Source organism: Saccopteryx leptura, chromosome 2, assembly GCF_036850995.1.
Source record: "Saccopteryx leptura isolate mSacLep1 chromosome 2, mSacLep1_pri_phased_curated, whole genome shotgun sequence".
Classification (NCBI taxonomy): Eukaryota; Metazoa; Chordata; class Mammalia; order Chiroptera; family Emballonuridae; genus Saccopteryx; species Saccopteryx leptura.
Window position 1 is genome coordinate 214762529 of NC_089504.1, and position 15944 is coordinate 214778472.

Here is a 15944-nt window from a genome sequence, read left to right on the forward strand (position 1 = left end):
ATGGGGGAATCCCAAGGGTGGATAGTGCCCTGAACTCGGTGGCCCCGCTGGTTCCGTAGTGCTGCTCCTGGTCCCTACGTGGGCCTGTCCCAGGGAAGCCCCCTGCCTCAGGTGCCCCCAATGCCCCCCAGAGCTGACCAAGCCCACTCGCAGACAGTACCTGCTGCCCATCAGCGCCTTGGGCTGTCAGCCAGAAGGGTCCCCCGGAGCCTTCCATGTCATCCTGGAGAACACATGACTCAGGTCTGTGTCTCTTCTTTTAAAAGAGAGCCAACCCGAGGCCAGACACTGGCCCAAGATGGGATCCAGCCATGACTGAACAGGGTGGACTCCAAGGGCCCAGTCGCCTGGCAGCAGCTGTACTCGTTCTTGAATTAGAAGCGTCTGCCTGGGGGCAGGGATCTTCTGGGTGGGCGCCCATTCAGCCTCTCTTAAGTTTAGGTCATTGATTCTTGCTCTGAGTTGCGCCAGGGGCCTGGCTGGGTGATGGTGTCCAGTTTCTGCTTTTGTCTCCCTGGAGTAGCCCTTCAGCATCATTTATGGGGCAGAGTCCCCGAGAAGTGAGCATTTACAGAAGTGGGCACCAGTTCCCTCCCACTGCCTGTGGCTCCACCATGAGGCACTATCCAGTCAGTGATGTGACTCAGGAGACACACACACACTCACTATGCCCAAAGGCCAACGATCCCTGTCCTGCTGAGCCCGCCCAAATGCTCATAACTCACATGTGGACACCAGTGTGAGTTGTGGCAGCCAGTGTGGGATGACAGGAGGAAGCCATGGGGCACAGACCCAGACTTTCTGGGGGCCAGGAGCGGCTGGTACTCACAAACCCTGCGGGAAGTCCTGGTCCTATAGGTCCGGGGCGCCCTGGGAGCCCAGGGGGCCCTGGTGGTCCTGCTGGTCCAGGGGACCCTGCCAAGCCATTCTCTCCAGGAGCGCCAGTGGGGCCGGGGTCTCCCTTGCTTCCCTGCACAGGTAGAGAGACTGTCATCACTCTCTGCCACAAGAGTAGGTGTCAGCTGAACTCCGAGGCAGCTACTGTGGCCCAACATACCTATGTTTCCATAAACTTTCTGTAAATCTGCAAAGCCACAGAGATAAGTAACACTCTGAGAAGCAAGCAAATCCAAATGCACTTCTTCTGAATTTACAAGGATTTCAACTACTTAAAAATTAAACAACTGAGCGAAAACCAGACACACATTCCTGAGACATTCATTCCAGGGAAGCAAGAAGCTCATGGCTTGGGGTACACTGTGCACAGAGCATGCCGCACACACAGGGCCAGGGGGATGGGGATGAGAGCCAGGAGACATTGTGGCAGGTGAGTGGGAAGGGTGAGGCTGGAAGGAGCTGGGGGAGGTGACAGGGGGCTTAGAGCGTCTGGGAGACATGGGACTATGTTACCACCTAGCAAGGTTGGGGTGGGGTGCACAAGGCATGGCCACTGGGAGGAACAAGAGCCAAGAGGCAGGTGTAACATGGGATTCCAGTCTCAGACGCAGGCCTGCCGCTCGGACCTTGAGGGTCCCAAGGGCCAGGCAGGAGCCGGTGTAGGGGAACAGGGACACTAGGACCCAAGACAAGTCCCCTTCATGCCAATTCCATGGCTAGGCACACCCCGCCCCCTTGTGTCTACCTAACTACTGAGCCTCAGTTTCCTCATCTGTAAACAAAGGAACAGGCTATAAAGGACACATCAAGCCCACTAGCCCACAGCAAGGGCATGAGTGTGACCACTGCCTGAAACGTGCTCCAGCCTGGGCCACCTCCAGAGGCCCCTCCAGTGAGGAGGTCCTCCCACTACTTCCTCAGCCAGTGCTCCATGGGTTGGGACAGGACCCCCAGCTCTCACCTGTTCACACATCTCTTATCACCAACTCCTGGGTGGGGGGCTTGACCTGTCTGATTTCACTTTAACAGACACTTAACATTTTTGACTTTTTACTACCCACTTTACCCAAGGGTTAATTTTATTGGAATCAATTTTAGTTTCTTGGCTTTACTCTTAGTGCCTTTCATCTGTTTATCATATTTTAAAAATCTCACCTAGTTTTTGATATTTAAAAAGTTCTTACTAAAATGTTTGTTCTCTGAAACCTCTAATCTCATCCACTTCCCCCGCCACCCCCCCGTTCCCTACTCAAGGTGTACAGATCTAAAATTCTCATCAGGTTACTTAAGGTTTTTTTAAAAAAGTCTGAGTTATCATTTTATCTAAATATCTGACTTTGGCATTCAGTTATATTTCCACAGGCTGGAATCTGGTGCCATGCTGGAATGATATCTAACTTTGCCCCAGCTGTAATCCCATTGTCGTTTCCTCACCCACCCCTGGGCCTTATTCATTTGTGGACATGTGTTTATACATACACACCTTTACTCTGAGCTCGACTCTTCCTTAGGCTCCTCCTAATCTCTAGCCCACCACTCTGATGCCACTGGCATCCTCCTCCTCACATCCCCTAAGGGTTTCCTAGCAGACCCCACGCCAGGTGCTCTGCTACCTCCCAGCAGCTTCTTTGAGTGTTAGCCCCTTGGACATGCTGGGGAAGTTTCTGGTTAGGCCCACCCTGTCCAGCCTGTGGAGGGGCTAGATCCTCATGGGTACCTGTGGGCCAGCTGTGGGGACTGGGGGGAGCAGGTGGCACAGACATAGCAGTGAGATCCCAACGGGAGTGGCATCCCCTTGTGTGAGAGCATCAGGGACCTGCTCTGAATCTCAAAGGACAAATGTGATGCCCGCTGCCGGGGTAATTCCTGACAGGGTGGACAGAGTCAGGGCTGTGGGCCAGACCCCATGATCAGCACCAAGGATAGCTCACTCCCTCTCTGCCTGCCTGCCCAATCCTGCGCCCTCCTGGGGGGCGGGGGTTACTTCCACCCAGCAATCCTCCCCATCTGGAAGTATGTAAGTAAGTACCTTAGGTCCTGGGGCGCCTCCTCTGCCCTGCAGGAAAAAGAATAATTATAAAAACAGACCAATGAGCAGCCAGCAAAACAAAAGGGCACAGGGTTTCACTCATTTATCCTGCCCTCAGGGTCACTGTTTTCCCATTTATGCTGACTTTTTTCTGATTTTCTTCTCTCCTGGATCTGGGAGCCAGGATATCTGAGCACTACTCCCAGAAGACGTGCATCTAAAATTCCAAGTGCCCCTCTTGGCCCTGGTGTACCTCTGGCTGTTCTCACCACTGCCTCTGTTTGAGGTAAGAACAGAGGCTCCAGGAGATGCTCAGACATGGGGGGCCAGGACTGATCCCACTGCTGAGAGCGTGCCCTCACCAGACTGTGTGCAGAGTGGTGAATGCCCCAGGAGAGTCCTTCTAGTTCAGTTGGCCAAAGCAATGAGCACAAAAGGGTGCATTTTAATGTGGTGGCACTGTGAACAGAGCATCAGTCTGGAATGATGCTCCAGGTTCAAAACCCTGAGGTCAAGGTTGCCAGCTTCAGCATGGCTCATTGGTTTAAGCGCAAGTCACTGGCATGAGCAAGGGGGTCACTGGCTAGGCTTGAGCCCCTCAGTCAAGGCACATATGAGAAGCAATCAATGAACAACTAAAGTGAAGCAAATATGAGTTGCTTCTCCCTCTCCCCCCTGCAAAATCAATTAAAAAACATACTGCTCACAAAAATTAGGGGATATTTCAAAATGAATATGAAGCAATAAAAAAAAGAGGCATTTGATTTTTTTTTTATTAAACAAGAACATCAGAAAAGCAAACGACAAGTCAAAGCAAGTTGTTTGATTATACAAATGAGATGCAAAGCCAACTTTTATTTCATTGGTGAAAATGCACTATACAAAAGGCTGAAAGTACTGGGGTATCTGCACTTTTCCTGATCTTCTAATTTTTGTAAGCAATGTAATAAAATAAAATAAAATGCACCCCCAACCCCCGGCTGAGCCCAAAGCAGCCACAACTCATGGAAGGTGCCATATGGAAGTGTCTCCAAATGGCTGGAAGTTGGCACCTCCTTCCTGTTCATTCACTGAAAACTAGGAGAAAATCATGGCCCCAGTTAGAGGTTTGTGCAGCCTCAAAAATTTCTCCATTATTGATGCCACCAAAACTGAAACTTGAGGTCCTGAATTTTTACATGAGCCCAGTGAGTTGTGGCTCTAAGCAAACTCGGGAATCCGAGGCTCCTTGCTATTGCACTATGATGACAGTGGTGATGGTGGCTTCTTGTAAAGCCACACACAATCTTGGGTGTTGCCACCCTTGTGGCATTTCTCCTCTATGAGGTCACTAGGGCCAAACCCCACATCCAGGGTTTGGTCACCCTTTGGCCACATTATGTGGCTATAGGTCATGTCCACCCTAGACATCAGGAGAAATGACTTACAGAGCTGCCTTTCTGGCCGGACTCTCCTGGTTGCCCATCTTTTCCTGGAGCACCTGGAGGTCCCTGGAGGAGAAAAAGCAGAGTGTGTGATCAGAGGAATTCAGCAGCTGAGAAAGTCGTGAGCCAGCAGATGATATGGGTAGCCACAGATTTCCTGAGAATCAAGGACACACCTGAATCCTATGGCTCACAGAGACCCCTACACTAATGCAGGTCAGAAAGCTCGTGCTGCTCTGCTCAGTACTTACATTTCTTTCCTTTTTATTTTGAGTGGCTGATCAAATTGGAGAGCTGCTAATCCATGGTGAGTGGGCTGCCTTATCCATGCTGTTGGGGAGAACCCTTACTAAATAAAGTAAGACCATCTGCTGTCAATAGAATGACTCTACATTCTGGTGAATTACGCACCCAGAATATGTTATCAAGTGAAAATCAGGCTATGCACACCTGGTTTCTGTGATTGATTACAATAGCATCATCTGTGGGCACCACAGGCCACCATGTCCTCAGTGCTAGAAGCAGGGAAGTAGCTGGGCTCTAAGGTCCTTGTGAATAGTGAGCTGACCAAACTTGGGCTCCTTACAGACCCCAGTAATTGGTCAGTGAGGTCTACCCTGATCCCATGAGAATTACTCCTGGAGACAGACTCTGTGAGGTCAGCTGACCACTGAAGGACAGGAGAGATGAATGGCACTGCATTCGGTCACTCATCAAGTCAGCATCCAGAATTACCAGGCTCCTCCCCAGCTAGGATTCAGAGGACAGGAGTACAGAGGTGGTGAGGGGGACTTCTGCCCAGGAAGAGGCCCCACACTTGGTGTTTCACCCATTCCCAGCTGACCCTGATGGGGCAAGGGCCGCTTGAGGGGATGCAGGTCTTACTGGGGGGCCAGGGAGCCCACGTTGTCCATCTCGCCCAGGCACACCAGGAAGGCCTGCAGGTCCTGGGATGACTGAACTGTTCACCCCGAAGCGTCCTGGCTCTCCGGGCAGGCCTGGGACACCTGGGGGCCCAGGGGGGCCAGGGAAACCTCTCGGGCCCTGGACATAGAAAAACACAGATCATGCATACAGCATCTACCAAGGGACAGCCCCACCCTGGTCTGGCCCACCCCTGTCCCCTACAATCTACTTGTGCATAGAAGACAGTGGGGTAACAGCTACCCGGGCTAAGGTACACTCACTCTGAGGCTCTCCAGGTCACCGCTGAACCCAGACCCCTCCATGTCAATGAAGGTCTGAGAGAAAGAGTCCAGACATCCATCACCCAGAGCCCAGAACTGTCCACCTGGCCCAGGCCCTGCCTGCACTCAGGTGGGAGGCCTGCCCACCCCTGCACTATGCTGTCCCTGCTAAGCACTGCCCCATGTCACCACCAGGTCAAGATATTTATAACGAAGCAAAGAGTGAGTGAATATGAGATCCTCACCAAGTGAAAGAAGCCTGAAGGGAGGTCCGACTGAGGCCCAGAACCATCAGGAGGGCTCCAGCCCTACCCTAGGTCCCACAGTATGGCCCTGGCCCTGCAGGCAGGAGCTGATTTCCCTGGGCTCTGACACCTCCCAGGAAAGCTGGTTCTGGAATCGAGGGTCAAATAGGGGATAGGAGGGTCCTTCCTCTGGGACTGTGGGCAGACCCTCACGGTGGAAGAGGTTGCAGGTGGACTCACCAGTTTGTCATGTCTGAAGGAGGGTCCTGGTGGCCCCGGAGGCCCTTGTGGACCCGGGGGTCCTCTTGGCCCTACCCCAGGATCTCCCTGGGAACAGAAGATGCCCGTCACACCAAGGAGCACAGCCTCATTGTGGTTCAGGGGTCCAGATGGTAACGTGGCTCACCCACAGCCCCAGCCAGGTTAGACTCACCTTTTCACCCTTGGGACCCACGTCCCCTGGGGTTCCCGGGAAGCCTTGTGGCCCAATGTCACCCTGAAAGACACAGGCAGGCAGCTCAGACAAGGAGAAGGCACCTCTGTGCCATCACTATCTGAGATACCAAACATGCAGCTTTGCGGCTTTTTGCCCAGAGTATCTGATCCCCTGCAGAGCATCAAGGAGGGGACAGAGCTGAGCCTGAGCTGGGACCAGAGGTGGACACCTCTGACCTCAGGGATTCCCATAGTTCTGCACAGGACCCCATCTTACAGACAATGTCTGGGTTAGGGTTAGTGGACATTTTTATTAGAGAGTGGGTGCTCTGTCTGTTATGTGCATGGATGTACACCATGCGTGTGCTACTTGGGTAAGAGGGCAAGAGGCCCTCATGGCCTAAATGACCGGCAAGGTGTTTGTATGTCCACAAGTGCTTGGAAGACTGCAAGATTTCTCAGTCTAGAAACTGTGCAAAGCTCATGCACTCTATAAGGCATGTTAACTGAGTCATTTAAATCCTGAATCTCACACGCACACACACACACACCAGCTGTAAAACGGGGAGGGTAATTAGGGATCGTTCAGGTGTCAAAATGAAATATCCTTTCTCCTTCAGAACAGTTTTAACTTGAGTCTTTCATGTCCAAGGTTGGTCATGCGACACTCCTTCCTGCATGGCTGGTCTGTCACTTCCCAAATTTTTATTTGTAACCTTCTTGTGCCATTTTATCGCATTTCTTGAAACTAGTATTTATTGATTTTTATAAATCCAAACTGAGTGTCTTAAGACAAAAAGTCTCACATCTATTGTGACTGTGACAAGTCTGCACTAACTCCTGCAAATGCGTCTTCTGTTCCGCGCTGGCCTCGCTGCCTCCCAGCCACAGGCAGCCTGCCGTTTCTCCGCTGCACGCTGTTTTCCTCTAAGAATCTGGAGCTGTACCTCCTTTTTCTTGTCTCTGTTTTTGGGCAGTTAGCCTGTCTCAGTACATATGCAGAGCTTTATATTTTTCTAGCAACAGTTAGATCTATGTAATTTTTTTAGACTTATATTTTCTTAACAAAGTTAAGCTGCATTTTCTAAATGGCTTCATTTTGAAATCTCTTCACTATGTTGAGCTTAAGGAGCATCACGGGATAGAGTCCAGAGGGTCTCACACAAGTGTCACTGATAAGATCTGGCTCTGAGAAGAGCAAACTTACGGGTTTTCCATCTTCCCCAGGGTCACCCTGGAACATGCAAGAGAAATGGTTAGTGAGGGACTCCTGAATCTCTGTCCGCACCTCATCAGACGTGGAGCTGGACCCTGGGCTCTATGCCCTCCATAGACCTGACTCCTGTGGGAGGGCCATCTGTGCAGAGGGGAAGAACCTTCCACCCAGCATCTGAACGCCTTCGTAGCTCTGTCTGCAGCCTCCCTGCTACCCTCTAGCGCTCCCCCCACGGAGGGGAGTGGCCAACACAGCATACCCTGTCCTGGGGGCTCCATGGTCCTCAGGGTCCAGCTGCTCTGCTACATCAGCTGCATCCTCCTGCCCAAACTGCCACCCCAGCTGGACCAAGGGGAAACATATACTTACTGGCTCACCATCCCTTCCAGGGGTTCCATCCTTCCCTGGTGGCCCTGGGAGTCCAGGAGGTCCCTGTGGCCCAGGGACAGCCCGTGCATCAGTGCTCTGCACCACTGGGCCTGCAAGACCCTGGGAGGAGGAAAGAGCACTGCTGGGGGCCACACATACACTTACCTGCCCACCCACCACCTTACTCTCCTGTGTTCTGGGCTGGGCTCGGTACCACACAGGGACATGCAGGTAAGCACATAGTGGACACACACAGGAAACACAAGAATGGACATGCACAGAGTGCACTGACATTGACAAGGGTCTGCTCAGTTGTCCCCCTATCCCTGACCACATACTCCTCGTGCTGTGGGTCCAGAGCTTTGTTGGGTCCCCGTGGTTATAGATCAGGAAGGTGGCCTCACCTCTTCCAGGACATCCCCAGAGCTCTGGACACTCCTGTCCCAGCTGGTAGCTGTATTTGAGTCAGGAAAGGTCTGAGCTGGGGGGAGGGGCAGAGGTCAGACTCCTGAATGATAGCCCCTGTTCTCAGCTCATGCTCCCCCCTAGGGCTGTTGTTATCACCCAAGTACACAACCAGCTCTCTCTCACACTCTCACACTCAACACACTCTCCACTTCTCTTGTTGAGCCACCTGAATCCCCTGCATTATCACAACCCTCTCCCATAGCATGCCACAAGTCTCCCAAGAACAAGCACACTTTCAGACAACCCAGTGGCCACATTTGAGAAACTCAACATTGTCACATAGTGACCTAACACACAGCCTGATTCAGATTTCCCCACTGCCCAGCGATTTCCTTTGTAGCTTTTTCGGGAATGCTGACAGTCTGGGAAACAGGGCCCCACCAAGGATCCTGCCTATAGGTCAACTCTGGCCAAATCAGTGCCCTGTCTGAGCTGCACACAGGTCTGGATGATGCACACGACCTACAGCTGTGCAAACACCACCACACAGAGAAGAGCCAGGCCCCTGCCACCTCCGTACTTGTGTGTGGCCCTATCCCCCATTACCCCCGCTCTTCATAGCTCCCATTTGTCAATCTCCTCACTGGGTGCAGGGTGGCACCTCCCCCTCTGAGCTTGACATGTAATTTGTGGGTGACCTTTGAGGCTGTTCCCTAAAACCTTTCACCCAATCATTCTAGCATCACTAAGTCAATTAGAAAACGCAAGACTCATGTTGTGTTTAAGTGTCACGTGCACTTGGTAACTTGCAGAAACTCTGTCTTCTATGGGAAGTTCAGAGACATTCTGACCTTGGCTGGGGTTTAATTGGTGCTCTGGGGACAGCATAGCGGCAGAGCTTGAGGACTGGTTTGGTTTTGAGGCCGTTCAGACCAATGTGGATTGGACGACTCCCAAGGGAGCCTATACTGTCTAAGAGCTGCACCAGCATCATGGGTGTGCACAGCTCTGGGCGACATCTGACCTATTTCAAGCAGAAATTGAAGCCACACCATGTGTGTGCATCAGCGGTCATTCCACAGTGGGGGGGGGGGCAAACTCCCCTACCCCACCAGATGGATGCCCAAGCAGCCCATCCCTAGCAGTCATAGGACCCACTGAGAATCAGAAGTCAGCCACAGAAGAGCAGCCCAGCCCCTTCCCCTAATGGTGTGGGGTGGAAACCTCCCAGGACATATTCTAAGAATCAGCATGCTTTAGGCAAATTTAGAACCTCTGCCTCTGCGAACACTGAAAACAAAAAGGACACCACTGAAGAAGATGAAGACCTCACTACAGAGAGACGGCTTGAGTTCTTGGGTTGGGAGACTCAGTCTTGAGATATCCAAGCTCTTCCCCAACATTGATTTATGGATTCGATGGCATTCCAACCAAAACCCCAGCAGGTTGTTCTTATGGAAATTGACAAACTGATTCTAAAATCCGTAAGAAAATGCAAAGGACAGAGAACAGCAAAGCCATTCTGTAGAGGATGCACAGGTCTGGAGGATGCACACGACCCAATCTCGGGCCTCCTCGCACAGCCACAGAAACGACTGGCAGTGTGTGACATTGTCAAGACAGAGAGATCCACGGATCAGAGCAAAGTCCAGAGACAGACCCTCACAGACAGACAACTGGTTCTCAAAAAAGACTCCAAGACAATTCAATGGGAGGAAGGACAGGTTTTTTGATACATGAAACTGCAAATAGGACATGTATAATGAAAAATGAAAGAACTGAGGTCCATACTTTATGCCTAGATGGCTCCTGCCCTGGGACCCCAGCTACACAGCAGTGAAGAGGGTAGTGCTGGGCTGCCCTGTGGGCCAGGGGGTGTGCGTCCCTCACCCAGCACTCCAAGGGGCTGGACATTTCCCCTACCTTGCCCATCCTGTCCGTGCCCTTGAGAAGCATGTCGCTGACAAATGCCGCAGGCACCAAACCACATTCTTAGCTCACTGAGGAAAATACATGAACAGTGGGACCCTGGAGTAGTGATGGTTAGTTCTCACTCATTTGTTATTTTCAGTTTCTAATTTGGCTGAATTGAACATGTATTATTTCAGTAATTTAAAAAGCAATCAGCCCTGGCCAAGTAGCTCAGTTGGTTGGAGCGTTATTCCAACATGCCAAGGTTGTAGGTTTTATTCCCGGTCAGGGCACAGACAAGATCAACCAGTGATTGCATGGATGAGTGGAATAGCAAATCAATGTTTCTCTCTCTTTCCTCCTCTTCTCTTCCTCTAAAATCAATAAATTAAAATTTTTTTTCTTCAAATAAAAAGCAATCAATTTTTTTTTTCTAAATAAAAAATGTCTATAGCCTGACTGGGCGGTGGCACAGTGGATAGAGCATCAGACTTGGATGCAGAGGACCCAGGTTTGAAACATGAGGCCATTGGCTTAAGTGCAGACTCATCCAGTTTGAGCATGGGCTCACGAGCTTGAGCAAGGGGTCCCTGGCTTGAGTCCACAGGTCGCGGGCTTGAAGCCCAAAGTTGTTGGCTTGAGCAAGGGGTTACTCAGTCTGCTGTAGCCCCTAGTCAAGGCACATATGAGAAAGCAATCAATGAACAACTATGGTGTCGCAACGAAAAACTGATGATTGATGCTTCTCATCTCTCTCCTTCCTGTCTGTCTGTCCCTATCTTTCCCTCTCTCTGCCTCTCTCTCTGTCCCTGTCACACACACACACACACACACACACACACACACACAAAGTCTATATAGCCTGACCTGTCATACAGTGGATAAAACATCGAACTGGAATGCTGAAGTAGTCAGTTCGGAATCCTGGGCTTGCCCAGTCAAGGAATAAGAGACCAATGAACAATTAAAGTGAAGCAACTATGAGTGGTTGCTTCTCACACCCCCACACCTCCTTCTTTCTGTAAAATCAATAAATAAAATCTTTTTAAAATGTCCATATAAACTGGGGTGGACCCATTATAAGAGGTTCTGGGCAGAAAAGTCTCTGCCCTCACAACCTACTCTCCTGTCCTCCTAGTGACCCACTGGCCCCCAGACTGAGCAGTAGAATGTCACTCTGATAGCACATTCAAGGCAGTCCCACAAAGATCACAAAAATAATAAAATAATAATAATAATAATACAGAAACAAACTCTGAGAAAGAGAAGGGTATGTCCAAGCAGCTGCTTTGCCCTGACCTGGTGCAGCTTGTTTCCACAGATGACCCGATGTGCCAGGGTGGGGTGGGAGGGACCGGCAGGTACCAATCACTCCCCAGTCTGGGGCTTGTATTTGCAATGTATAGGAGCCCTCCACCCCAGCCACACACACACACTCACAGTACACAGACACACACACAGCACTGCACATCTACCATTAACACGCACATATAGCACTAATGTGTATACCCACCCATAAGGGCTTTACCTTCTATTAAAGACACAGTGGTTTGTTCTTCTATTTCTTCTGTTCTGGAATCTTCCAAGTTGCTGCCTCCAGCCAAGGGAGGAGAAGTGACCGGGGGAGCCTCGGGGAGGCTGGGCTTTAGGGACACTCCCTGGAAAGGCAAGGGTGGGAAAACAGCTGTTAGCAAACTTAGACACCCTGTGAATGTGCATGCTGGCAAATGTCAGGTTTAGATTTATTTGGCTTGTAAAATAATATCTTTCTAGACTTTAAGAAAGATGAGAAGAAGCCATTAGGACATCATCTAAGTCAGGAAGAAGTTCAGGGCCCTCCAGAGCTGTTTTCTTATAAACAGCCCATGGGGTGGGGTCCCCTCAACTAGAAGCCCCACCTGGAAAACCCAACAAATCACTGAACTTCCCAAGCCCCCCAACTTCTCCCATGCAATGGGGGTACCAGCACCCATTCCTTGGGTGTGGCCCTTCAGTAACATTCCAGAGCCCTGACTCCTTCCCATGGTCCCATCAGAGAAGAGCAAGTGGTCAACACTGTCACAGATGCCCTAGGACTGAAGGAGCTCTGATGGTTCATTGCACATGCTGGGTCTGGCTGTGACGTGTCCTTGGTGAGGGTCCTGACCAGGCACTCCACGGCTGGGTGATTGCCACCCACCCCACCTGGGGGCAGGGGATAAGGCTGCTCTGCTCTGAAAACCGGTCTTCCCTGTTCCCAGAGGCACCATGGAGCTGAGATGTGGTTGCAAGTGGATATTCAAATATAGACAAGGCACTTCCTGCCCTACATTTGGCACACACTCCCTGGGGACACTGTGTATGGACAATGGTCATCCTGTGAGTCTTGTTTGAGGGTCCCCCCACTGCCAGGTGGGTAAGCAACAGGCAGAGTTGGACAGCAGGCCTTTCCCTATGGCTGGGGACTCCCACCTGGACCAGGCCTGCCCACCTCGTAGAGGCTTCTGCCCAATTCCTCCAACAGTCAGAAGCCATGCTCACCAATGACTTGCTAGCGGAATCCTGACCCGAGAGCCAGTCCAGGGACAGGCTATGGGCTCAGGGTGAAACTGTTCAAATAGGGATCCCATTTTTGGTCTTTGACCCTTGAGACTATTAAGAGAAACCACCAGCTGTGGCATTTCATCCCTGGTTCCAGCACAGCACAGACACCATGGTTTTGTGGGTTCCCTGAATCCCCAGTGGCTGGTGTGTGCCCCGGGCACCCTAGGTAGAGAGAGGAGCAAAAATGCAAATTCTCAAATCCAGCCTGCATTTGTGAGGAGGAGGGTTAGCGGTCAAGGAACACATAAGTTTGTCTGACCCTTAGCAGAGCTGTTTTGGGTCACTACCCACTGACTTGTGTTCAGGGGCTCACCAGGCACCAGAGCCTGCACACAGGTGGGTGAGCCTCCTGGCTCTGCTTCCCTAAAAGCCACCTATTCGCCCTCTACCTGGCAAGGGTCCACCTGGGGCAGGATGTTGACTGTCCGTTCCAGGGCAGCTGAGCACTCTGCTTATTACTCCCTGGATGCTCAAGCCTCTCTCACGTCCCTGAGACTCACTCCCTCCTGCATGTTGTTTCAGGTGGCAAGAGCTGGGAAACTTACCTAGTTGGCCTCGTGCCGCCCTACGTGGCTTTCCCCTTCTTTGACCCTCTAGTCCTTTAGGGCCCTACCCGCTAATGAGGAGGCACAAACAGAATGACAAAGTCCCTTTAGAGACTCAAGGGACATGTAGAATTAGATGAGATGAAGCACAGCTCAGGTTGGGACAGGGCCCTGGGCACAGACCCTGCTATACTCACCGCTTCCTTCCTGAGAAGTTCCCGGTTCTCCTCCAGCCCACTTCCGAAGTCTCCTGATGCCTGAAGGGTTTACAGGAAACAAGGAAGGAGCTATTGACCAAAATCCCGGCCCCAGCAGGGCCTGGAGATCCAACTAGAGCAGGTCCTGCCTGTCCCAGGCCCATCCCAGGCTGGGGCAGAAGGAGAAGGCAGAAAGAAGTGTGGGGGGGATGTCTCATGGCTGCCAGGAGGGAACCAGCCCTCTACTGAGTGGTATCAGATGGTCATCAATGAGGTACATCCAGTCACACCAATTAAAATGGCCCATTGGAAATCAATCTGACTCCTGGCTAGACATACAGACAACCATAAAAAAAATATGTTCCCTTCTTTCTGCTTGTCATCCTGTTCCTGAGTCACTGTCCTGGGAAATGGCCCAGAGGACAGAAGTCCTGCAGAGGTTTACCAGTGCACAGGCCAGGACAGGGACAGGGAGCAGAACAGAAGGCAGCTGAGGGGGCGTGGCCTGACGACCTCACTCCATTCACCACTGTGTCCACTGGGGGCGGGTTTTGTGACCTGAAGCCTCCTCCCGGACACAGCTTTCCTCCTGTCTGTCCACACCCGAAAACGGGTGGATTTGCCTCCTTAGGTCCCATGTGGTTGTGTGCACACACACTCACACACCCTCCTTCACTCACACTAACAAACACACATACATTTTGCCATGCTGACTGCTATTGATTGTATCACCCAAGGCCTGTCCTGGGGACAGTTTCCATCCAGCACTCACTTTATATTCCATGTGTGTTTTAAATGGAGAGTTCCAGGGGTAGTGAGGCTCTTTTTTACACTGCTGGGCAACTGAACATGTTACTAGGTTCCTGGTACTTGAAATGGCTTTTTTCAGAGACCTGTCTAGTCTCACCACTTTGAAGTTCCCAAGGGGAAGGCCAGCTCTGACTGGCTTGGGCTCTGCTTCCACAGGGTAGGGTGGGGGAGTTGGGGAGAGACTCACCCCATCATCATCATCATCGTCATCGTCCTCCAAGCAGTGCAGAGGGCTCACCTGGGGGTCCCTGCGCACCCTTAGCTCTGCAATCATCCCCTAAATGCAGAGGGAGAGAGAGGTCACTGACAGTCCTGAGTTGGGCACCAGGGGCACAGAGAGACCCTGAGTCATGGGGCCTGGCACTGTCTGAGGTCCAGATTTCAGTGGGTGACAAAAGCCAAAATGAGAGGGGCTCTTGTCCTGGGTCAGGACAGTCAGTGTTGCTCCTAGTAAAACCTCAGATACAACAGGAAACAGCATTGGATTAACCAGGCAGAATCCAGTCTTATTCTCTTTGCAACACCATTTTTCATAAAACAAGAAGAGAAGCCAAGGACAAAACAGCCCACAGCGCTTGGAGTGACCTTTTGATGCTCTGTGCATATGGGCTGCTCAGCCCATAGTCAATTTCATCCTTTCACTCACTCACCATCTCCATCCCTCCCCAAAGCAGCCCCTCCACATGCTCCCAGCCCCGCACTGGGCACCAGGACATGGCGGCGAACAGGGCCCTGCCACACAGATCTTAGTGTGTAAAAGAGGGGCTCGTGCCTAGGCAGAATGGAAAGACAAAGCTGAGGTATGTCACTGAAAGTGGTGTCCGAGGGACAGGAGGCAGATGGCAGTGACTGGCGGGAGGCTGAGACAGCAGCAGATACAGGAGGGACAATGTCTTAAACTGTGAGTGAAGAACACCCACCTCAACAGGAGGCAGGGAGCGGAGGCCGCTGCCAGCTGGGGAGAGCACAGGTGATGAGTCCTCAACCCTGGCTGCACTGCGGCCCCAGGGCAGGGGTGCAGGAGTGGCTCCAACTGAATCTCAGCCCACTCCCCAAAGTCAAGTGTGTGAGGCTGGGAACCCAGGGCCTCCCTACGCCCCACATACCCAGGTGGATCCTGTGCCTTTGAAATGTGATGTCCCCGGGACACAGAACAAGTAGGCTCTGCTGTGCACTGTGATTTCTGTCTTCGATGCCACTTTCTAAAAGGTTTCCCTACTAGAAAATTATCAGTGTTCTCAGTGAATTTTCTAATATTTTCTGTTTTCGATTTAACATCTCAATCCACTGGGATTTACTTCAGTGCATTTTTTCCTAAATAGAGACCAAGTTTTGTCAATTCTAAGGTACATATTTCAACCACTCTTTAATAGAAAGGTCTAGGTCAGAGGTCAGCATATTCTGTAAAGGGCCCGTGTGTCCAGGCCTTTGTCACAAAGACTGTGTTGTACCAGAAAATCGACCAGGACAATATGTAAAAAGTGGAGTGTATCTGTCCAACCAAACTTTAGGAACACTCACATTTTAATTTCATAAAACTTTCATGTGTCACAAGATATTTTTTTATGCTAAACATTTAAGCATGGGAAGGCTTTCTAGCTCGTGGGCTGTACGAAAACAGATGGCAAGCTGGACGTGTCCGAGGGCCATGTGTTTACTCCAGCCTAGATAATTCTGTTTATTCCTCC

The 15944-nt window shown here is 51.3% G+C and overlaps 1 protein-coding gene across 3 annotated transcripts in view; it reads right to left on the bottom strand.

Moving 5' to 3' along the window:
- Window positions 1-15944, bottom strand: part of COL18A1 (collagen type XVIII alpha 1 chain) — a 93463-nt gene that overhangs the window by 16969 nt on the left and 60550 nt on the right. For all 3 annotated transcript variants that reach the window (XM_066370001.1, XM_066369999.1, XM_066370000.1), the window contains 14 exons: window positions 14444-14533; window positions 13447-13506; window positions 11650-11779; window positions 8207-8283; window positions 7803-7922; window positions 7425-7451; window positions 6216-6278; window positions 6023-6109; window positions 5538-5591; window positions 5236-5394; window positions 4354-4416; window positions 2927-2953; window positions 830-970; window positions 161-223 (listed from right to left, as the gene is read on the bottom strand). In XM_066370001.1, coding sequence (XP_066226098.1) covers window positions 161-223; window positions 830-970; window positions 2927-2953; window positions 4354-4416; window positions 5236-5394; window positions 5538-5591; window positions 6023-6109; window positions 6216-6278; window positions 7425-7451; window positions 7803-7922; window positions 8207-8283; window positions 11650-11779; window positions 13447-13506; window positions 14444-14533 — 1161 coding nt within the window. The remainder of the gene's footprint in view (window positions 1-160; window positions 224-829; window positions 971-2926; window positions 2954-4353; window positions 4417-5235; window positions 5395-5537; window positions 5592-6022; window positions 6110-6215; window positions 6279-7424; window positions 7452-7802; window positions 7923-8206; window positions 8284-11649; window positions 11780-13446; window positions 13507-14443; window positions 14534-15944) is intronic.